The sequence below is a fragment of the Pelobates fuscus genome, chromosome 4, assembly GCF_036172605.1.
Source record: "Pelobates fuscus isolate aPelFus1 chromosome 4, aPelFus1.pri, whole genome shotgun sequence".
NCBI lineage: Eukaryota > Metazoa > Chordata > Amphibia > Anura > Pelobatidae > Pelobates > Pelobates fuscus.
In genome coordinates this window covers 263886733-263911212 of record NC_086320.1, presented here as the reverse complement: position 1 = coordinate 263911212, position 24480 = coordinate 263886733, and the positions used below count along the sequence as shown (strand labels likewise).

The 24480-nt window shown below is 37.3% G+C and overlaps 1 protein-coding gene across 2 annotated transcripts in view; it reads right to left on the bottom strand.

The window, feature by feature from the left end:
- Positions 1-24480, bottom strand: part of AMPH (amphiphysin) — a 207156-nt gene that overhangs the window by 22977 nt on the left and 159699 nt on the right. Inside the window, exons 15-19 of one of the 2 annotated variants that reach the window (XM_063452081.1) lie at positions 12963-12986; positions 12238-12771; positions 10647-10679; positions 8143-8205; positions 2639-2701 (exon numbers count right to left, since the gene is read on the bottom strand). In XM_063452081.1, coding sequence (XP_063308151.1) covers positions 2639-2701; positions 8143-8205; positions 10647-10679; positions 12238-12771; positions 12963-12986 — 717 coding nt within the window. The remainder of the gene's footprint in view (positions 1-2638; positions 2702-8142; positions 8206-10646; positions 10680-12237; positions 12772-12962; positions 12987-24480) is intronic. The other variant, XM_063452082.1, reaches the window with a different exon arrangement.

Below are 24480 nucleotides of genomic sequence, written 5' to 3'. Positions count from 1 at the left end.
TTAAGGACCAAACTTCTGGAATAAAAGGGAATCATGACATGTCACACATGTCATGTGTCCTTAAGGGGTTAAGGGAACTGGGACACTGCACCCAGACCACTTTAATGAGCTGAAATTGCAGCATGGCTACTTTGCCTTAATGGACACTTTAGACACGCAGTCTATAGTGTCCATTAAAGTCAAAGTAGCCATGCTGGAACCATACCTGACTTAGAAATTTGACCTTTGAATTCTCTTTGATTCTACTATGAATTCCCCACATTTCTCACTTTAGTAACTGTAGTGTCTTGAAATGGCATGCAACAATTCTTCTCAATGCAAATCTTTTCTTTTCTTTTAATGTGGCAGATATATTTGCTTTTAGATTGATATTTCATTTAGTGATTTACATGAAAAGTGAATATATATATATATATATATATTTAGATTGTTTGCTTGCTGAAAAATAATTTGGATGTTTAAAGTCTGGGCTTAGATCTCAGCCATCCAGAAGTATTTGAACAGACTGAAATCCAAACACGATTCAGTCTTATTTAGAGCCAGAAATGCACAATCCAAGCTTTGTTAAATAGTGTGAACAATGTCCCAATTTTGTTGTGCAAATGGTCCCATGTGCAATCATATGGTTTTCCCCATTTGGACTTACGGTAAGTAAATAGACAGTGTCTACAATACCACCAAGTAATTAATGTCATTGCATTTTTTTTATGTAACAAGGCAGGTATGTAACAAATTAATTTATTAATGGGTTGCTCCACAGGAAACATGACCACTTACGTCATTTGAAGTGGTCATGGCGATGTAGATTGTATTTGCTTGATTTTAGAATGAAACACTTAACGTACAGAGGTAATGAACTGCAGCACCCCCAGCAGCTTTATTAGCAGCCCAGAACACTATTTTTGTTGGATGCTGTACCTTTTGACAAGATGTATTGCTGATGCAAAGTAAGCATGCCTTTGTTTTGGATTTATTGATTACTTGGCTCATAGTAGCTAGCTTCTTGCTCTGTATAATGGGGAAGCAGCGGATTGTGTATTTTAGGATGTTAAAACTACCCAAAATTGGGACAAGGGTCATAATATCCATCGATTAATTTGTTTATTAATAATTACAGATTTAAGTGGAGTGTGGTTTATATATTTTAACTGCAGGAAAGTGGTTGTTTAGGTGATATCTCCCTTTTTAAAAGGCATAAACTTGCATGTGTGTTTTTATATTTTATTATAACACTTGTTGTGACTATAGCCACAGGTGGCTGGTGGCGTTTTAAGGTGGTGATCCTGCCCCTGGGATTTGACTCCACCCATTTGCTTTATCTATAAACCAACGAGTCAATACTTGTTATGAAACATCGATTTATTCACAAAATGCCAAATGTGTGTGAGTTCAAAGCTGAAAGGCAACATTTAGGCTAAAATGTCAAGCTGTCACTATAGCAGATTTAGCTATGTTAGCCTAACTTTTGCAGTTTGGATTTTAAATCACTGAAGTTTAGTGAATGCATCCATAGAGTCTCCAAATGCACTGCTAGTGTAATTGTGTCCTCTTTTGTTCTGCAACTGTGATGCTCTCAACAGAAACATCAGAAAGTATTATGGGCAAACATGTAATAACAGCATGTTATATAAAGCATGTAATAAAAGCACAAAATGAAAGGAAATAAAAGGAAAAAAAAATCCTTCCCAGGAAACTGTAACTGGATAAACTATAGTTCTTCTATAGTTAAATATACTATTTTGGCCAGTGTTCCTTATAGTCTATTCAGCTGCAAGAACAGTTATATAGGGTGTAAAAGTCAGTGCTGTCCCAACTTCTCCAGTGTGTGAGGCTGGACAGGAAGTGGAAACGATAATTTCCCATTTGCCCACCTAAAGCCACTCACGTAGAAAATGCCTTGTAGGAGGAGCAGGGACAGCATAGGAAAGCATTGCTGCAATGCTATGGGGTTTTGCTTTACGCTGGACATCCTCATGCAGTCATTCAGCTCATGCATAAAGAACAATACCCAATGTAGTACTAAACAAAAACAAAGAAAGAAATCAGATGAAGAGAGCTTTTGCATTTTCGTGACACTTCCTTGGCCATCACAATCAATATATTAACTGTATGACCTGAATTGGGAGTTGTGTGTTCCATCCAATATAAGATACAAATTATAGATGATTGCTTTCAGATGTAAATTAAACTACTTATAGTGTGTAAAATTTGGCACAAAGTGTACTTTGTTTAAAAAAAAATTCTGAAAATTCTTATTTTTTGCCAGTGCTCTGATACTCTAGTCTAGTGGTTTTTTTTCTGCTTCAAATGTATAGATTTTACATGATGTCCACTCTTGAACACAGATACACACTATGCTAATGGAACGTGCAAGGCTCAATGTGGCATCATGACCACATATAGACATAATTTTTACATTCAGCATTTCAGTAGAAGCAGATCTATTACAAATACCCATTAGCAAGGCATTTGTCTATTTTATATTTTACAGTGACACACCTACAATATAAAATAAAAATTATATTTACCATTTCCTAACACATTTTAGAAAAGGATAGCAAGACAATCTCCCACACCTTTTGTGTAACCTCATTCCATTAATCTATTAAAAAACAAATTTTAGAAGCAAGGGACTCACCTTTACCTCAGTAGCAGCAGCTTGCTCTGACTGTATTGTAAACAAGGATGTGGAAGCGTCAGGCTTAAAAAAATAGAAAAAAAGGGGAAAAACATACAAGTCAGATTACACTAAAAATCATACTATGATAAATTAATAGTTTATAGACATATGTGTGTATATATATATATATATATATATATATATATACTGTATCAAAAAAAAAGCCAGCACTCAAGGACTTTTGTAATTAATAAAAAGTAAAAACCTTTTATTCCGAAATGTCTGTAGGTCGACGTTTCAGTCCACCGTTGTGGACTTTCATCAGGACACAAAATACAATGTTACAACATTCAGTTTAAATAGGAAATACTTAACTTACCTAACCTCCACCTCCTGTGTGTTAGCGTGGTCTGTTCCCCTGTGCGCAAGTGTGATTATCAGTACTTCCCCTTCCGGTGTGTCTGTGTTAACCCCATCACCAAGGCAACATATCAACAAATCGCCGAACGGCGATCTATGTCTGCTGAGTAACGTGAAGTGAAAAATAGAGCTCGGCTATGTACCCAGTTAGATCGATAGGGTGCACCAAACAAACGTGTATCCACTTTGATGTTGCTGTGTGGAAGGTTGCATAGGTTACTTAGAGTCCCTAAGTTGCAGCTCCGTACGGAACACTTCCGGGTATACACAATGCCGTGCCCGTCACCATGGTTACGTGAATACAAATTAAACTTATCGAACAATATGTGCTAATTATTCAATAGTCATATCGTGAATACGTGACCATACTTGAGATAGTATGTGATCTGTGTGTGCTGATCTCTAATAAATAATATCTAATGTGAACTCAAATCTATAATACAGTCATCAAATGCTTTTAAAGGGACCGTAGTTAAATAAGTGAACCAAGTCACATGGTCTAAATATGTATCTCAGTCATCCATGCTGAATATGCATAAACATGGATATTTAATATTGTGTATCATCCTTGTGAGAAAAGACAACTGAAATATGGTGAGAATATACAAATATATAAGTAATGTGAATAATAATCTCCACTTAAAGTGCCATGTGTTAATGTACTTGATACACTAGTGATTTATTCTAAAGTGACATGTGCTGGTACTAGATATTACTCTGTGTAATCTGTGTCATTTATAAAACACTATAGAACGGGAACAATACGCTGTTCTGGGGTTGCAAAGTGACATGTAAATAATAAAGAGAATAAAACATAAATTGAGTGTGTTTCACACGCTCGGTATATAAAATAATTAACCTCTGTACTTCCGTGTGGAGCTCGAGAACATAGTTTAGAGTCACTTCTACCAATTTCATTTCAGTTATAGATTATATTATAAGGAAACCAACAGCCTCTGAACTAAATTATAAGAGGTCTAGTTGAAAAAACGATGTATTAATCCATCTGGCCTCATCACAGAGCATACGTAACCAAATAAAGTACAAAGAAATTAATAATTAAAAATAACTTAAGAGAGCTTATCCAATCAAAGGAAAGATATATAAGATAGTTTTTCATTGAGACCCAGCGGTGCCAATGTATTGAATTCTCGAATCCAAAAGACCTCTTTACGTAGTAATGCTACGGATCGATTTCCTCCTCTCCTGGACGCTGGAATATGGTCAATGGCGATACACTTGAGTGTTGTCAGCGGATGTTTCTGTTCGAGAAAGTGACGTGCCACTGGTTTATCAGTGTGGCCATCTCTGATTGCTGTACGTATACTCGAACGATGCCCCCTAATTCTTTCGCAAAGTTGTGTATCCGTTTTCCCCACATAGTTCAATCCACAGGGGCATGACAGCTTGTAGATAACATGGTCGGTTTTACACGAGATGCGATGTCGAATCAGATATTTCTTCTGGGTATGTGGATGAACAAATGATTTTGTGGGAATCAAGTGCCCACACGTGACACATCCTAGACAGCGGAAGCATCCTGGGTTGAGGAATTTATTTTGATCGCGCAGATAACTCTGTTCCGGATCAGTGCGGACTAACAAGTCTCGCAAATTTCTCTCCCTTTTATAACAAAGCATTGGTTTTTGAGTAAAAATAGTTGGTAAAGTTGGATCTCCCGTCAAGGTATTCCAATTCCTCTTCACAGATTGCGCTAATTTGGTGCTAGCCGAATTGAACTTCATTGGGAAAGTCAATCTAGGTGCTTTTAATGGTGCCTGAGTACTCGTGGTATTCTCGACTTCCAAACGTGCTTTGCTTAGCGCTGTATCAATTGTGTGCCGATTGTATCCCCTCGTAAGGAATTTGTTATACATAATTTCAACTTGATTCTCAACTCGTTCAGTCAGAGAGTTATTCCGAAAAACCCGGAGAAACTGGGTATATGGTAATGATCTTTTACTGTGTGCTGGGTGCGCACTTGAGAAATGGAGTATGGTGTTCCTATCTGTGGGCTTCGAGTATAGTTGATATTCAATTCTGCCCTTCTCGATGAAAATCTCCAAATCCAAGTACTGTACAATTTTATCATTGATGTTGGCCGTGATTTTAATGGGACAAGGCAAGTCATTGATGTCCTTCACAAACTGCTCGGCTTCCATGATAGAACCCTTCCAGAGGATTAAAATATCGTCAATGAAACGTACATACTGTACAATCTGTTCTTTATACGGATGGAGAATATACTCTTTTTCAAATATATGCATGTATGCATTCGCATACATTGGCGCCATTGCTGCACCCATCGATGTTCCCGAACATTGCATATACCACCGAGTTTCAAATCTAAAGTAGTTGAGTTGAAGAGTAAGCATAAGTAGTTCCATGATGAATTCTATGGGGGGACCCTTGTAGAAAGGAGATTCACATAGTATTTGTCGCATAGCATCTATGCCTCCCTCGTGAGGGATGGCAGTATAAAGACTCTGTACGTCTAATGTGATCAGCACCAGATCCGTGGGAATATGTTAAATTTTCTTTAATCTACCAATCAAGTCTTGTGTATCCTTTATACATGTTGGAAGACGCTCCACTGGTTCTTTGAATAGGAAGTCAAGGTATTTTGCAACCGGTTCTAAGACCCCGTCAATAGCTGAGACTATCGGGCGCCCAGGGGGAGACTGCAAGTTCTTATGTATTTTTGGCAGTGTGTATATAATTGGCGTTCTGGGATCACTCTTCTTCAAAAAATTGAATAGTTCCAACTCAATATACCCTGCTCGTAGTCCGGTGATGAGAGTGTCTTCAATCTTATGCATAACTTCAATAGTTGGATCATATTTCAAAGGAGTATATGTATTACGATCTGCTAGTTGTCTATTGATTTCGGTTGCATAATCCTTATAATTGAGAAGCACGATCCCTCCTCCCTTGTCCGCCGGTCTCAACACAATAGATGGGTCGCTGGAAAGACCCTGTATAAGTTTATGTTGGGTTTTAGAAAGATTGCTATGTTTAACTCGATGTTCTTTAAGGACTCTGTCCATGTCTGTCTTCAAAGATGTAAGGAAGGTCTTAATGGCAGGATGGCTTGTCGGAGGGTCAAATGAACTTTTAATTTTAAATCTAGATGTTGGATTGATCTGTTGTTGTCGCCTATTATCTTTCCCAAAGAATTCTTTGAGCCGAAGGTTTCTGCCAAATTTAAACATTTCTACCTGCCATTGGAATTTGTTCGGCTGAGAGGTAGGAATAAAAGAGAGTCCTTTGCTTAAGATGTCCAATTCCGGGTCTGTCAATGTTCTATCTGAGAGGTTGAATACTGGAGTCAAGGTCGTATCGGGGGTTTCCCTCCGAGACCAATGTGGGTGCCCTTTCCGGCCTCTCCTTGTGTTCCCTCGTTTACGTTTTTGTTTCTGCTCCTTGTAACCGTGCCCTGTTGATCTTGTGACATCCCTGGGGCTAAAAAATTGTCCGACTTTTGAGTGTGGGAATTTTCTTGTTCGGAACCAGATTCACCTGATGTGATATCAATAGGGTTGATATTTGGCTTAACAATACGTTTCCTCATGCGCCTTGGTCTAGGGCGTCTATCGCCTGAGAGCCACCGATACACTTGGTGTTCTTTATAGTCCTGCTGGACTCTCTCTTGTTTTTGTCTCTTGAATTTTATCAATTGTTTTTTATATTTCAGGCTTTCCTCTGCCAATTTCAGCTTCAGGGTGACACCCTCTTGTGAGCTCAAGAGTATTGCATGTTGATCTTCTAGTTCTAAGATCTTATTGGAAATGTTCTGTAAATCATCCTTCACATCTTTGATGATGACCAACATGAGGTCCAGGGAACACTTATTTAGAACGGCCGTCCAGTCTCTGCAAACGTGGGCCTTAAGGCGACCTATGGTGGGAATATTACTCACACGAAATCCTCGCGGGATCTGTTTGGCCCGGTGATAGTCCGAGAGAAACAGACCATGCAGGTCTAAATCGATTTCTTTCTTTTTCAATTTCAATAATTGAAAATATACATCTTTCACCGTCGTGGTATTAGAAACATCAGAAAGTATTATGGGCAAACATGTAATAACAGCATGTTATATAAAGCATGTAATAAAAGCACAAAATGAAAGGAAATAAAAGGAAAAAAAATCCTTCCCAGGAAACTGTAACTGGATAAACTATAGTTCTTCTATAGTTAAATATACTATTTTGGCCAGTGTTCCTTATAGTCTATTCAGCTGCAAGAACAGTTATATAGGGTGTAAAAGTCAGTCCCAACTTCTCCAGTGTGTGAGGCTGGACAGGAAGTGGAAACGATAATTTCCCATTTGCCCACCTAAAGCCACTCACGTAGAAAATGCCTTGTAGGAGGAGCAGGGACAGCATAGGAAAGCATTGCTGCAATGCTATGGGGTTTTGCTTTACGCTGGACATCCTCATGCAGTCATTCAGCTCATGCATAAAGAACAATACCCAATGTAGTACTAAACAAAAACAAAGAAAGAAATCAGATGAAGAGAGCTTTTGCATTTTCGTGACACTTCCTTGGCCATCACAATCAATATATTAACTGTATGACCTGAATTGGGAGTTGTGTGTTCCATCCAATATAAGATACAAATTATAGATGATTGCTTTCAGATGTAAATTAAACTACTTATAGTGTGTAAAATTTGGCACAAAGTGTGCTTTGTTTAAAAAAAAAATCTGAAAATTCTTATTTTTTGCCAGTGCTCTGATACTCTAGTCTAGTGGGTTTTTTTCTGCTTCAAATGTATAGATTTTACATGATGTCCACTCTTGAACACAGATACACACTATGCTAATGGAACGTGCAAGGCTCAATGTGGCATCATGACCACATATAGACATATTTTTTACATTCAGCATTTCAGTAGAAGCAGATCTATTACAAATACCCATTAGCAAGGCATTTGTCTATTTTATATTTTACAGTGACACACCTACAATATAAAATAAAAATTATATTTACCATTTCCTAACACATTTTAGAAAAGGATAGCAAGACAATCTCCCACACCTTTTGTGTAACCTCATTCCATTAATCTATTAAAAAACAAATTTTAGAAGCAAGGGACTCACCTTTACCTCAGTAGCAGCAGCTTGCTCTGACTGTATTGTAAACAAGGATGTGGAAGCGTCAGGCTTAAAAAAATAGAAAAAAAGGGGAAAAACATACAAGTCAGATTACACTAAAAATCATACTATGATAAATTAATAGTTTATAGACATATGTATATATATATATATATATATATATATATATATATATATATATGAAACCAGGGGGCTGCACTCACCTGAACATGCATAAATGGGGAGCTGCTGGGGGCCAATTAATACAATACACTAGATCCAGCGCACTCACCTCACCACTAAACAGCATCTTGAAAGTGGACAGATGGGGTACATTGACGTTGTGGCAGGCTTATGCAATGTATGATCATATAATGTAACTAAACCCCCATTGTTCTTGCCTAGACAAGGTGTTTAAAAAAAAAAAAAAAAACTAATAAAATCTGTCAACAATAAAGTTGCTGTTTAGTGGATAGGTTAGTGTGCTGGATCTTTATATATACACACACACGTATGTACATGTATTCCAACAGTATCCTCAAATTCACTACCAAATCAACTAAAATCTGACAATTTGTGCTAAAATGCTTTGAGGGCCCCAAGGTGGCTTCAGTCTTGCTTTCTATCTGGCATCTATCACAATGCGTTTTCAGTTATTAAAAATAATTACTCAAGGGTTCCGGTCTGACTGAAATGTTGGATGAATGCAATGCCTGACAACTGTTCCATGCATGCAAACTGTCTAATTGTTATTAGATAACAGACTGTGACCTTTCTGGACACTCAGCTGGTGGTCAGCAAATACGTGAGATATTCAATTCACCAGAAAAGGGACTGCACACACATCAAATCAACAAGACTCAACAAAGACCGCATTGTGTGGTTGAAACATTGACACTGTGACTTGGAATTCAAAGTCTGCACTTTGAAAATATTATGTGCCCAGAGTCTTTATATAATTACAAATGAGGGAGAGGTCTGATAGCTATCCTTTAATGTGCCTGAGCTTTCTAGATTGAGGCCTTCTCTGTGCCCTTGAGAAGTAGCAGCCATACCCTAAACTTGAAGCAGGCAACATTCAGAACCAGGTTTCCCATTCCACCTTTTGAACAAAGTGGGTTATTTTAGTCTACTCCTCTTATGTCTTGTATTTTGATCATTATCAACAATGCATATATTAAATATTGTAACGTCAGCAAGAGGGCCACCGTGTCCAAATCAGAGTTTTAGAAAACATGAGCTCAAGTTGCACTTGGTGGATTTTGTACATCCATCTGATCGGTTTATACTGGAGCACAGGATCAGGTACATGTAATGCTACTTTAACAACACATTTTATATTTTGCTTTGCCTGTAGATGCTCTCTTCCATGTCTTTTACCACATGGGATAATTTCCTAGTCATTGTCTGCATTCTAGGAGACACCTAAAATAAGCCTAGCCTGCATGGTAAACCTAATTTACCTAAAGCTAACCATTTGATTTTTCTTTGTTTTTCTTTTTGATAATAAAAAATAAGTGATACTCTTATTTTGGTAGTTTCAGAACTTGCAATCTGCTTCTTGCATGAAGTATTTTTATTGTCTTTAATAAAAAAAAGATCAACAAAATAAATATTATTTTCCCTTTACATATTTAAAAAAATAATTTTATATATACATTAATATATAATACATTTAATCTAGAAATAAAATAAATAAAAAATAAACTAAATCTGCCAAAATAGATAAAATGACATTTATTGTAGAAGATTTAGTTTATTTTAAAAATATTAAATATCTAATAAACTATTTTCTTTGTTTTTTTTATTGTATAAAATAAATTGTAAATAAACTATATCTGCCAGAATAGATCATATGTAATATAATATTGTATTTCTTTATTTTATTGTATATATATATATATATATATATATATATATATATATATATATTTTTTTTTTACTAGAAAAAAAAGTTATATATTCCTATTTATATTTAGAGGTCAGGAGATGATAGGTACCTTCTGGCATTATACTTAATGGGATGGATGCAGGTCCAGGATCCCCCTGGCACTTTGATGGAAACACAACAATTATGATCTAGGGATTCGTGGCTTTTCAGGCTGGTTTATCAACTGTAAGCCTGAAACAGCTTAAGGGATCATTAGCGTTCCATTATTTGCACACACTGGACTAAGAAAGATTGTATGTTACTGGTTCCAACAGTCGAAAGAATGTATATAAAAAAAAAATAGTTGATTGTCAGCTAACAGTGTAAAATTTGCATCTATACGCACTGTTAACATATGTTTACGGTTTAATTATTTGATATTTTACATTAAAGCCTTGACAACATTAGGATATACCCTCCCAGAGTGGGTTGAAAGCTCTTAGGACTACATGGAAGAAACCCTTAAATTACAGTAGAGCATATGGATAGCACAGATTCTAGTTTTTGCTTTGGTTCAAATGTTGGACAATTGCCTCTGTACTTAAGAGGTTATTGTAAGTATATTAAGTATATTTCCTACCTGTTTGAATCCATTAAACGCACTGCCGGATGCCTGTGTGAAATAATAATGAAAAAAAAATATATGAATTAAAGTTAAAAAGAAAATAATAAACTTCAATGTAAAGCTACTGCTCAGGCTGCAAAAAAGTGGAAGTTCAGAAAAGTATATCAGATAATAAAAAAAATGTATGTGTCTAATAGTTTCTAACTAAGCAAAATGGAATCTATGAATCCATAAAGGATTTACTACTTAATAGCTATATATTGCTAAACATTATTGTAATTTACAACTCTTCCTAGAGTGGAAACGACAATACTGCTGGAAAAAAAACCCAAAACAGAATGTGGAATTCAAAGAAACATAGGGGCAGCCAAGTTTTATATATATATATATCTTTATGTAGATATACTTTTCTGAAAGACAACTTTAGATTGATTCATTATTAAAGGGCAAACAACTATTTCTAAAGTTTTTATTGAACATACAGTACCTTTGAAAGGAAACAGTATAAGAAACGGAGAGGGAGTAAAACACTGAATCAAGAAAAAAAATATACAAGCTATGTGCTATCTAGACTATACTAGGCACTGGGGAAATGCAGAGATACCTCTTCTTGCTCAGGCTCTATATCCTGGTATAGAAATCCATATCTCCGGTTAGCAATTTCATCTTCCGATAAATCTGAGCTGTTGGCCTCATTGTCTTTAGTGTTAGAGGAATTATCAATGCTGTTATTTAGGAACATTCCCTGACAATACAGCTCTTGGGAACTATCAACTTCCTGATTTATTTCAAGAATATTACTATATGTTTCACAAATTGGCAAAGATATTTGGGGTATTTCCTGTATCTCATGGCCAGTAGTTTTTAATGTACATTTTACATTAATATCTGTATCAGCATTTTCATGTGAATTCCAAATATCAAATTCTGCTGACATCTGGTCAGAAATCCAAAATTCATCTGTTTGGCAATCTGACAGAGTAGACTGTCCCCATGAATCAGTGGTGCATGTTGGTTCCCAGTTAGGTGGCCATATCTCATCTGTATCTATGTCAACATTAATGTTAATCATACTATTAGGTGTGTTAGAATCACATGTAGGTAATTTGTTCTGCTCTGAAAGATTTTGCCTGATATTGTCAGGATTATTTTCCTCATTTGATTCTAAATGTAAGATGGCACTGTTCTGAATTGACTCATGCCTCTCTGAATTGTATTTGGTATTATAAGTAGTGTTCTCTAAAATATAAGTATCTTCTGTCGAGGATGTTTCATTCTTACAAAGACTTTCTGTCTTGTTTTGTATCTCAGTATAAGAAAACTCTCCACTATCCATCTGAGGCTCACTGGCATTTCTTGTTTCAGTAAGCTGCTCAGAATTCCCCAAACCAACTTTTTGATTAAATAAACCAATTAAATGATTTTCACAGTTTTTTTCCTCAGGTGTTATGGTATCTGATCTAGTTTCCAAAGAAAAAGATTTTAAAAATGTAGCATCCTGTTCCTTTATCACTCTCATATCATATAAGTTATGATTACCCTTGTGACTTTCTGAAGTACAACTATTATGTTCCATGATATATTCTTGTTCTACTGAATATTCTACCTCTATATTTTCCATGTCTTCGAGGACTTCTTTTTTTGAAGATTCCAAGTGGTCTACCTCATATATTTTTTGTTCTATGTATTTTTTTTCTTCAAGATCTTCTTTAGATGTTCCGCTTATATTTATATCACTTGTCTCTCTCATTTCATATACATGAAAGCTGCTTTCATTGCACTCCTTATCCATTTCATTCACCTCTTCTTCATTTTGAGTTTTCTCATTTAGGCTATCCTCACTCATAACAATGTCTTGATTTAAATTCTCATCTTCTCTTTCTTCAACTGATTCTTTTGCGTCTGGGTCAATGTACTGGTCAGATTTATACTCTGCTTGCTCTTCATGAGTAATGACATGTAAATCTTCAGTGTTAATATTATCATATTCTTCCTGCCTATATCTGACTGCATTACTCTGAAGTCCCCAGTCATCTGAACCTATTTCACTTTGAGGTATGTTTAAATCTTCTTCTGATTCATAATTCGTGCTCCCAGTATTGATCAGGTTATATAATGACAGACTTTTTGATGTGTCAGACTTTATGAAGAATGGAAGTAAAGAAACAAACAAAGAAGAGAAGAATTATGGAAATGATGTGAAAACAGAAATGAGAATAGACATCAGCCATTACATAGGAATGGTTTGTATTTCTATAAGGGAAACACAAGAGTTCCTGTAAAAAACAAAATATTTGTGTGGAAAGACAAACATATTAGAAATGTACTTACCGGCTGTGCCAGGTCATTATTTGTCTACAAGGAAAAATTAAAGTTAAATTAAAAAAAGTCATGGAAAATAAATTGTGATGATGCATTTTAAACAGGATGATATATAATTTTCATGGTTTGCTAGGCAAATAGTTTGTGTTACTTTGTTGTTTGTTACCTCACTCTCATACATTCTGTTACATAGTACAAGATGACACGTATATCCTACATGGATTGCATAATTTTCTATTTTAATTTTAATAAGCAATGTTATAGACTTGTATAGTGTCTGCTTTATTCTTAATTTTACTGTTTGTTTTAGTATACCTATTGTTCCTGCTTCTCAGAGGTGCTGTTACTTTTTTCCTGGATTGGGATGGATTTTAATTCTACCAAGTCTTTGATAAAAGTACCTAATTGTCAGGGTATTTATATCGGCAGACATTTTGTGCTATGATAGAAGTACAAAGTGTATATTCTGAAGTCATTGCTAAACAGACCAGACTCCATTTTGTTATTCTCAAGTTAACAAAGACACAAAATTCTATCTTTTCTCTAAAAACTGACTGCTTTGCCCAAGCTGAATGGAATGTGTATATAAACAACAAAGAGATAAGACATTGAGAACGGGGGATGGACAGACTGTATAAATTCTATTCCCAGACTTAGGTGACAGAGGAGATTAAATAAGTAAATTTTACTTTCGATATTGTACAACGTCCCATTATAGTTTAAGGTGAAACTTAGTTCCCAAACTATCAATTTTAGGAATTATAGCAGAATTTGCAGACGCATAGTCTGGACAAAACTGAGAAAAACTGTGTGATCTGACAAGTGAATATAAAATTATGGCTACATAAAGATAACGTAAATGACGTCAAAAATAGCCACCAGGAAAAGTTAACTCTTTCCTGGATAGGTATGTCTAGTGGAACAAGGCTGCCCTCTTGAGTTCGAATATTAAAATGATTACCTAGAAGGCAACCACACCCCACATTTGTGATTGGCTATCACCTAAGGAATTTTTCCCTTTAAAAAGTTAAGACAAGGGAAGAGAGGGAGATTCAGAAATTCGGAGATTCAAAGATTGAAGAGAGAGACATTACGACACTCTGGGGATTCAGAGAGATCCAGGCAGAATCGGGCGACCAGAGTAACCAAGAAACTCTCACACTCCATGCAGAGAAAGAGATCTATGACATTTAGCTACCTGAGGATATCTGATGAGAAAATATCTACATAACTGGTAAATATACAGGCATTTAATTAATTAATTTAAATTAATTAAAATTAATAGCATGATATATGACTGGATACATCATGTTTGATTTCATATTTAGAGATCTTAATTATTAAAGAATATATATATGGTTATAGCATCCTATCTGCAGCTGGGATCAATATAATCATTAATGTATTTGTGTGATTAATATCACGTTAGCATATCATGACCATTTATCCAGCTGTATTGATTGGCTCTAAAATAAGATAAAATATCTATTTAGGCAAATTAATTAAAATATCAGCTTATGTAACATGTAGATTTCTCATTGGATGGATCAAGGAGTGATTACTGACTATTTAAATATTATTTTTATTTAATATTACATAGGAGTAAATCTTAACTACTTAGGAGGTCTAACCAGCATTGAAAGGGTTACTTCTGCCAGAAAGTTTTACTGCAGCTCTAAGGAATGTTCTGTCTCCTTAAAACTTTGTTTCCTTAGCTGTAAAGAAAGGGTCGTAAATCAGTCTTGACAGCTAATGGAGTCTATGCTGTACTAACCAGGAAGTAAATTGCCTATTGTATTGCATATTGTTTTTATACTGCATATTAATTATTATTGCCATATTGTATTACATATTCATGTTATACTCGAATTCCATTGATTATTATCATGCATGTTACTCATCATTATTATTTAAATTGTTAAGAAATAAATATCTATTTTTATAACAATTTGTGATTTTTAATTACCGGTATATGGTTATACATTTCATTTAACACGATAACGATTAAGGATCTGAGAATTGAAATCGTGGGCAATTCTCTCTGTTTACAATTATTATCCCATAAATATCCCCACAAATTGGAGGCACTGTCGCTGAGATCGTTTAAGTTGAAATTATATTCCATACAATAATAATATTTGTGTAATTCATGCAATTAATCTTAATATAGAAAAGAGTTTTGTATTGAGATTAAATCATTGTATAAAATATGGCCAGCGATACATCTGTAACAGATAATACTGAAATAATTGAAGACTTAAGAAAAAATGCTCTAATCAATATTCATAAACATATGAAAAATGATTTAAGCTATGACGTTTGGTTAAAGAGCGTAGAATGGGATGCTAAACGGACGCTTATGACTGATGAACACATACTGAAACAACTTAAAGTAATTGCTGAACAAAAGAACATAGAGAAAAAGATGGGGTACATAATACACTCCTGGCCTTTCTTTATGACAGCACTTCTTAAGGCGTTAGATGAAAACAAGGTATTGAATACCAAACTGGACACGTACAGTGAACAATTTGGCATTCAAGATGGGAAACTCCAAGATTTACTTGCTGAGCATAAAACTCGTCAGGCTGATCATGAAAAAGAAATGACAGCTTTGATGGACAAATATGCACAGGAAATAAATCAGCTCAAAATGCAATTGGATAAATATGAAGAGGAGAGTCCGAAATCAGGCAGTGAGGTTGATAGCCATCATTCTGTGCCAAAAAGTTGCACAAAAATGAAAGAAAAGACTATCTATAAATCCCCTCCTTGTCATGTTTTTCCCACACCAGACCAAGTTTTCATAAAACAGTCTATAAGGAATGAGGTGAGTAATTCAGGAATATCACCTGTGAAACAGAATTCTCCATCTCCTGGCATTGCCAAACAACCTTGGCAATCTTGGGCAGAACAGTTTGAAAAAGCTGTCTTGGCCAAACTTGAGAGGGAGAGTCCAGTTCAAGGTGATAGGAATGAAAACAGACATGGTTCTGTACACTGGCAGGATTCTGATGCTGATCAGAATTGTGACAGTGAACAAGAAGCTCAGAGTGATGGGAGTGAAAGTGATTGCACTGTCCACTCTGAAGGCCATGTGACTGATATGCCATCTGCACTGTTGTACGGGTCTAATTCCTCTTCGGCAGACAGATCGCATAGACGTTTAAACAGAAACAGAAGTCGTAAATCAACGACGCCTGTTTATGAATCGCCAAAGGTTGTTAAGTTCCTTAGAGAGACTGTCCCACAATTTTCTAGAGGTTCAGGAAACATATCTGAACATCTGGAAAATTATGATAGAGCAATGAATTCATTGGGCATGTATGATGACATTCAAAAGAAATGGTTCATTACATGGACCTTTGATTCAATGTGCCGTGTTTATCTTGAAAGTCTTCAAGCTATGCAGTTAATGTCCTGGTCCAAAATGAAATATGAAATAATCATGGAATATGGTAAGTATAAAACCGTTGCTTCTGCAAAGAAGGCGCTTTATAACTTAAAGTGCCGTCCAGATCAAAGCCCCAGAGAATTTTAGTAATTCTTAAGAATGCATACTCCGTGGCCCAAAGAAAACCCAGGTATGAAAGCACAGACTTCAAAGATCTGTATTTTCATGCCATGCCGGTAAGTATACAAATGAATCTTGCAAGAGATTATGATTGTAAGCTACCATTAGAATGGCTAGTCAGTCAGTGCATGAAATTGTATACCATACACCATGCACATGACGAAAATCAGCCAAAGGTTAAGAAACCTGGTGATAAAATGGTATCAGAGACTAAAATTCAGTTAGGTTTAGAAACCCAACAGAAAAAGAGGACCTATTCTGAGGTTTTGAAAACACCAAAGCCTCAGAAACAGGAAAATACCAGAACCAATTCTGCAAACTCCTCTGACAATAACTCTGAAAAATCCAATGCCAATGGGAATAAACGCCCCTGGGTTAATAAAAACCAAGGCAATTCCCAATGGAGAAGGAATCCTCAAGGAAATAGGAGATATGGAAACAGAAACAACCAATCTGCTTCCAATAACTCCCAGCAGTCTCAGCCATCCCAGCCAAACTCTAATGGTCAAAGACAAAACGGCAATGGGGGAAATAATTTGCGTCATCAGGTTGGTCAATTGACAGATCAGATGTGCAAATTAATGGAGCAAATGACAAAAATCAACCAAGTCTTTGCTATCAATCCTTTTTTAGGAACAGCTCAAATTGCAGAGACACCTGTGCAATTGCAACAGCAACAACAACAAGTGCCGCAGCAAATATAGCTACAGTGACTAAACAGGATAGGTTGTCAGTAGATGTAATGCCTAACCCTGTTTCCTTTCCAGGTACTAACAGTCAAATAAACGATAGTTGTGTTAGGAAACCTATTGCCAATCCCGTCACTTCACTTCCGGGTGAAGGAGGCGCAACGTGTTCCTCTGTTTTTTCATTTCAGCCAAAGGCTAAAATAGCCCCAGCAACCACTAGTTTCCAGGATCCAGCCCTGAAAGGGTTAACTGATGAGATGCCGACCACTAGTTCCCGCTTGACAGTTCAAGATAATCCTAAAAAGGATGGGCCTGTGGGTAAGACTGAGCATTCCTCAGTACAGGTAGAAACTACTGCTGTGACCGGTAATGTATGGAAAACAAGTAATATGTTGACACATTCTAAATTCTTATGTGAATTAGAAGAACATGAAGGAAGGTACTACATGTCTGTAGAAATACAGGATTCGCTACCCCAGCCTTTCAAAGGGTTAATAGATACTGGTTCACAAGCCACGATCTTATCCAATACCTACTTCCAGCAGGTAATGGACTTAGCAACGGATAAGCCGAAGCTAAGAGATTTCCCCAATGCTCTATTGAGTGTTGAAGGAAATGCACTTCATGTTATTGGCAATACCTGGTTAAAGTTTAAAATAGGTAACAAAACCTTTAGACACCCGGTGATAGTGGTAGATCTTCCCTATAACCGACTGATTCTGGGTATAGACATACTCAGAAGACTTAACACAATTATTGACTGTGTGAATGGAATTGTATGGTCACAAGCTAAGGTTCCTATAACCTATGAGAAATCACATGTACAATCTGATCGTAACTGCCATGTAATAGAGGAAAGACCTGACTCGATAGAGGTACATTTTAGGAATAGTCAGTCACCTGACGTGACTATCCTGCAGGTGAATGATGCAATCGCACCTGTAGATGAGCATTCCGTAAGAATTGCTCCAGAGAGAATCCAGAATGTCTCTCTGGAAGGTGATGTTTTAACCATTTCTCTCCACAGGGACTATGTTGAATCTGTAGATCTGGCAGGTCATGCTCAATTCCTTGCCATAATTGAAAGGGTTAATAACAACTTATTCTTTCCTATTCAGATAAATGACTTAGGAAGAAATAGGAATGCAAAGCTGGTCTTACAGAGTGAGAACAGCTATATTAGCAGAGGTCTGTTAAAGCAGATCGCTAATCCTAAAATGTTCAGGTACGCTTCCCCACATGACAGGTGGATCCAGAACCTGGATGGCGAATCAGAGAGTCACAATGTGATAGCAAAATGTTTACTATCTATTTCCATCGGAAATAAGACAGTTAAACATCTATTCCTAGTGATAGACGAACCTCGCTATCAGGTTTACATTGGCAATGATGTCATACATCGCTTTGCCATACACCTTGACCTGATTAATTCCAACTTGTGGACAAGGTTAAAAGGCAATCCTTGTGGATACCTACACGAGGAAAACGCCCTGAAATCAGGACAAATACTACCATATGCGGTAAGTATCCAAGTTCCTGATGACATAACCATTCCACAAGGGACAAATAACTTTCTTTTACCCCTACAGGTCAAGGAGGGTCAGAGATTAGAAAACCCTGATGCCCTAATCTGTTTATCCAACAGGATACAACAATTAGGGATGGTGGTAACGCATACACCAATGGTAAGTATTGGTAAGAATCCCACCTGTATAATGGTTAACAATGTTACACCCAATAGTGTTACTTTACCAAAAGGAACATTATTAGGTCTAGCATTGGATGCAGAGTACTATACATTTGGTTTCCAAAACCAAATTATAGGCCTCATCCCTGAAGAATACTTAACTGAGGACGAAATTGTCGATCAAATATTCCATTCCTCCCCAGAAGGATTATTTACTATCCTATCTGTATATCCCTTCAACGTCGAAGACGGCTCGTGTAAAATCGAAGAAGCGTCAATCACCTTCGATCATCCGCTCAATGAGCAGGAATCACAAGAGTATCACGACCAAAGAGAAAAGGTAAGTCAACACCGAACTGACCTAACTTCTAGGCTTGAAGAAGCTTATGAGATAGGCCAGCCTGAAATCTTTCCAGGATTTCAGGAAAGGCTAGTAGAGCAAATATCTTTAGCTGACGGTTGCTCCAACGATGCTGAGCGGCAGCAGCTAAAGGAAATCCTTTTGGAATTCCAAGATATTTTTGCCAAAGATTCCTACGACTGTGGGTTAACTAACCTCCACGTAGCCAGAATACAAACTGACCCAAATTTACCACCTGTATTTATCAAACAATATAGACTCCCATTAGCGTCATACGATGGTCTACAAGACATCATTCAGAACTTAAAGGAAAGGGGTATTATACGTCCAGTGCACAGTTCGTATAATAATCCGATCTTGGGGATTCTGAAACCTAATGGACAATGGCGTTTATGCGCTGACTTACGACAGCTAAATAAACGCGTCTATATGTCTGGTTGGCCAGTGCCATACATAGACCAATGTTTGGTACAAATGCAGGGATCCAAAATATTCACTGCCATTGACTGTGCGCAGGGATATTGGACTGTACCAGTCCATAATGAAGACCAATACAAATTGGCCTTCACATTTGGAAAGCAGCAGTATACCTGGACCCGTATGCCTTTCGGTTACATAAACTCTGGTCATAAATTCGCTGTGTTCATGCATAAAGCTATGCCTGATGCACTCGAGAGAGGAACGTTATCATATGTCGACGATGTCTTGCTGAAAAGCACTTCCTTTGATAAACATATCATAGAGATTAGACATGTTCTCACTCAGTTAAGAGAGGCAGGGATTAAACTGTCTTTACATAAGGCACAATGGTGTCGCACCCATGTCAATTTCCTAGGACATGAGGTAACCTCTGAAGGATTAAATCCCCAGAGGAAGAAGGTTGAAGCCGTACTGAAGGCTAAAACACCTTCAAATATCAGGGAATTAAGATCGTTCCTTGGTATGACTAACTACTCCCGTAAGTTTATAGATAACTATGCAGAAATAACGAAACCACTCTTACACCTGCTTAAAAAGGAAACTACCTGGAACTGGGGGGAGCCTCAGGACCTAGCGGTAAGTGAACTGAGGAGGAAGCTCACTCAGGCACCCTGTTTAGCATACCCAGAGGGGGGTAAACCCTTCTATCTGGAGACAGGATATACCGATTTAAGCATAAGTGCTGTTCTGTATCAGAAGCAGGACAGTTTAAACAAAGTTATTGCATATGCTAGCAAGACTTTGTCACCTGTTGAAGTTAAATTCAACACGTGTGAGAAGGCGTTATTGTCGACTATTTGGGCACTACAAAATTTTCGTAGCTATATCCAAGGTGAGAAAATAATTGTAGAAACAGCTCACCAACCTCTACAGTATCTGCAGAGTGAAAGAATTAGAGACGGTAATCTCTCTAACAGTCGGATTACTGCATGGACTCTATCCTTACAGGGATGGCCATTAGAAGTTCGTTATAAACATAATAAGAGAAGCCCAGTTGCCCAAGGTTTAGCAGAATTACATGACTGTACTGCTCCATCTCTGGATGATAATGACACCGGAGATGACTTCCTAGAAGAGCAATTGCTATCCCCTTATAAAGTTTATGACAAGGAATACTGTCGACCACTACCGTGGGTATACATTGATGGTTGTTCATATCACCACGTCGCTGGTGCTGAACGGAAGTTAGTTGCAGGTATCGGAATTGCCTGGATAGGTGATTATCCCAATGTATCTATAGGATACAGTATTGGTCCCAAAAGCAGTCAGATAGCCGAACTCTGTGCAGTATATAAGACCATTCAAATGGCAATAGAATATAGTATCACAGAATTTGTTATCATAACTGATTCCAACTATGTTCGCAACAGTTTCGTCGAATATCTGCCTAGCTGGAAACGTAACCAAATGCTGAAAAGCAATAACAAACCTGTTAAACATGGGAAATTGTTTTGTAAAATTGATGAGTTGGTTAAGGAACATGGTTTAACCATATATTGGAAGAAAACCAAAGGCCATTCTAAAATAGAAGGTATTGACAAGGATGGTAATGACTTAGCCGATTCACTGGCAAAACAAGCGGCCATCAATGGTGAAACCCTAAACATTGATGATCTTATGGGTTCAATTCACGTTGAAGCCATAACTAGACGACAGGCTAGAGATAATGCCGACTTAAATGTCGTGCAATGGAGTCAAGAAGCTCCTAGTGAGGACCTGATTACCAGTCAGAAGAACGATCCTGTCATAGGTATATTCTATAAACATATAGAAGAACCTACTGCAAATCCCATCACAGATGAGGATTGCAAAGATAATGAAGATTTACGAATCTTGATAAGATATAAAGTCCAATTTAGTATCATGGATGGGTTGCTGGTCAGAACTTCTAAACATGGTATTCAACAATGGGTAGTCCCAACTGTATTCCGAGGGTTAATGCTCCAACACGCACATGATGCACCTACATCTGGGCATCGTGGTGATAAGATCACATATGAGATATTGCGTGATTATGCATATTGGCCACACATGTTAAGAGATGATAAGACATACTGTCAGGGATGCTTGATTTGTCCGCAATATCAACCCCATGGTCCAACCCATCGTGCACCACTTCAGAAGAGGGGGGTGTCATTACCCTGGTCTGATATCCAAATTGACTTTATAGGTCCTGTAACAAGATCTTCAAGAGGTAACAAATACATGTTAACCGTTACATGTATGTACACAAAGTGGATAGAATGTTTGCCTTGTAAAGAGAACACGAGTACCGTGTGCGCCACTTTGTTGATTAACCATGTCTTTTCCAGGTTCGGTCTGCCTCAAAGAATTGAGTCAGACAGAGGTAGTCATTTTACCAGCGAAGTAATGGCTAAGATGTGGAATATTCTAGGTGTTAAACGAAAGCTACATATTGCATACCGCGCTGCGTCTAGCGGGGGGGTAGAGCGATATAACCAGTCTATCATTAATATTCTGAAGAAGTACGTTAAGGAGTCTGGTAAAGACTGGGACATTAAATTGCCCCTAGTTTTAATGGCGATTAGAGCTACACCTAGCACTGCTACCAAATTGTCACCTTTTGAATTGATGACAGGAAGAAAGATGGTTTTACCACAGCATTTACTATATCGTACTTCGGATCATAATTTGATCAATGCTGCCACTACGCATCAGTATATCGAAGATTTGCGCAAGCATTTACAACATGCGTTTGCTTTTGCCCAAAAGAATCTAGAGAAAGCAGCGACAGGGGTTAAGACCTATTACGATTTAAAAACCACGAAAAAGGAATATGAGATAACAGATCAAGTCTATCTGTATAATTTTGCGCGAAATCAAGTCAAGGAAAAGAAATTTTTACCTTCTTGGAAAGGGCCATATGTCATCATTGACAAAATTTCCCCAGTAGCGTACAAAATAAAAATTCCTAAGGATGGTGATTTTATGGAAAAGTGGGTTCACATTAACCAGTTGCGTGCTTGTCATCCTAAATCTCAATTAAGGATTATAGGTGTGGATTCAGATGCAGAAGGGTGAACGACTAACCTGGATGAATGCTTGATTCACGTGGTATCGTATGATGTGAAATGTTGTGATGTGTCATGATCTCATGTACGTTCATGTCATTAACCATTTCCTTGCCATCCAATAACTACATTTTCTAAGCAGGTTACTAGCTAGTATAACTGCTATAGGCATATTGCTGAGGAGTCAGTAATAAATGTAGTGAGGGATGAAGTTATAAAAATAGAATTAGAGAGAATACATATGTTGATGAATCGTAATAATGTTTTGTCCTAGGCCAAGTGATGTCACACTGTTATAAGTTTGTATACTTAACAAACCTTGAATCATTAGTAGATAAGTCTGAAACGAGTTCCTGATCCGTGACTGTCGAAAGATGTCCAAGAAGGATGTGGCGTGTTTCTGGATCGTACTGCTCCTGTGCCAAGAGCTACGGACTGACCCGATCGCAGAGATGGGACCATCTTCCGGCATCCTGATTCAAGAGACACCAGGGTTCATCTTAACAGAGAAGAGGATCCTTACCCAACGTGTGCTCGTCAGCTTGGACCCCAAGATTTCCATCGAGAAGGCGTACAACATTTCATCGATGCAACTTCCTGAGTTACAGACTTGGTACCAGATGCACCTCCAAAGAGCACAGGACCGTGTGCGAAACATCTTGGAGCAAGCCCGGAAACCATTTGTATCCAGTTCTATTTCGATGAGTAACCGACCCAAAAGGTTCCTGACCGCTATAATTGTTGCATTAGTTTGTGCCACTGTTGGTGCAGTTGTCGCAACTGGAATGTCTGCAGCCAACTCTATTACTGTCCAAAAGCTGGATATGGAAATCTATGCGCTAAAGCAACACATTAACGATATTCATCAGGTGATAAAAGAGCAAAGAACACTTCTCCAAGACGTGTTAACTATTGTGGAAGACACAGTTGTTACAACAAATTTGCATTCGGAGTTAATTGCCAAATCCACTGAGTTGCACCAAAGTCATGACTTATTTAAGCGTGAACTTCTATTTCTGCATGACCCAATATTGTTCCACACACCTGCTTTTCTCGACGAAGTACAAACTGGAATGATCGAATTGGCAGGGGGACGCATACCTCTGTATTTTGTATCCAAGGATATTGTTCATGCGATGCTCGCCAATGTGGATGGAGAAACAATTGAGCCCATGCAATTAAATCTGGCCTTTGAGATGGGGAGCGCTATACCTCTCTTAATTGACCCGGAACGTATGGAGATTTGCTTTTTATTGGCCATACCATATGTAACTCCCAAAAACATTTTTTAAATGAAAACAATTTACAACGTTGGTACATGGAAGGAAAATATCCATGTAAAAGTCCAAACCCCAGATGTTTTGGCTTTTCAACCGTGGATACCAGATTGGTATTCAATACCCATTTTGAATGACTGTGAGAAATTCAAAGACAATAATTTCCAATGTGATGGAAAACCTTTTGTGTACGATTCTACCAATGCTTTGTGTGGCATCGAGTACCTTAAACATGGCTCTGAAACATGTCAAGTGACTATGTCAAAAACCGACAGCAATGCGTTAGTGCATGCTATCTTAGTAAAAGATAAGTGGTTGGTAAGCACGTGTCTTAAAAACATGAGTGTTTTTCGCAGGGACCAGGTGACTAATAAAGTAATTGCCTTACCAGCACCTGTATCACTGATCAAGGTACCCCACGACTCTC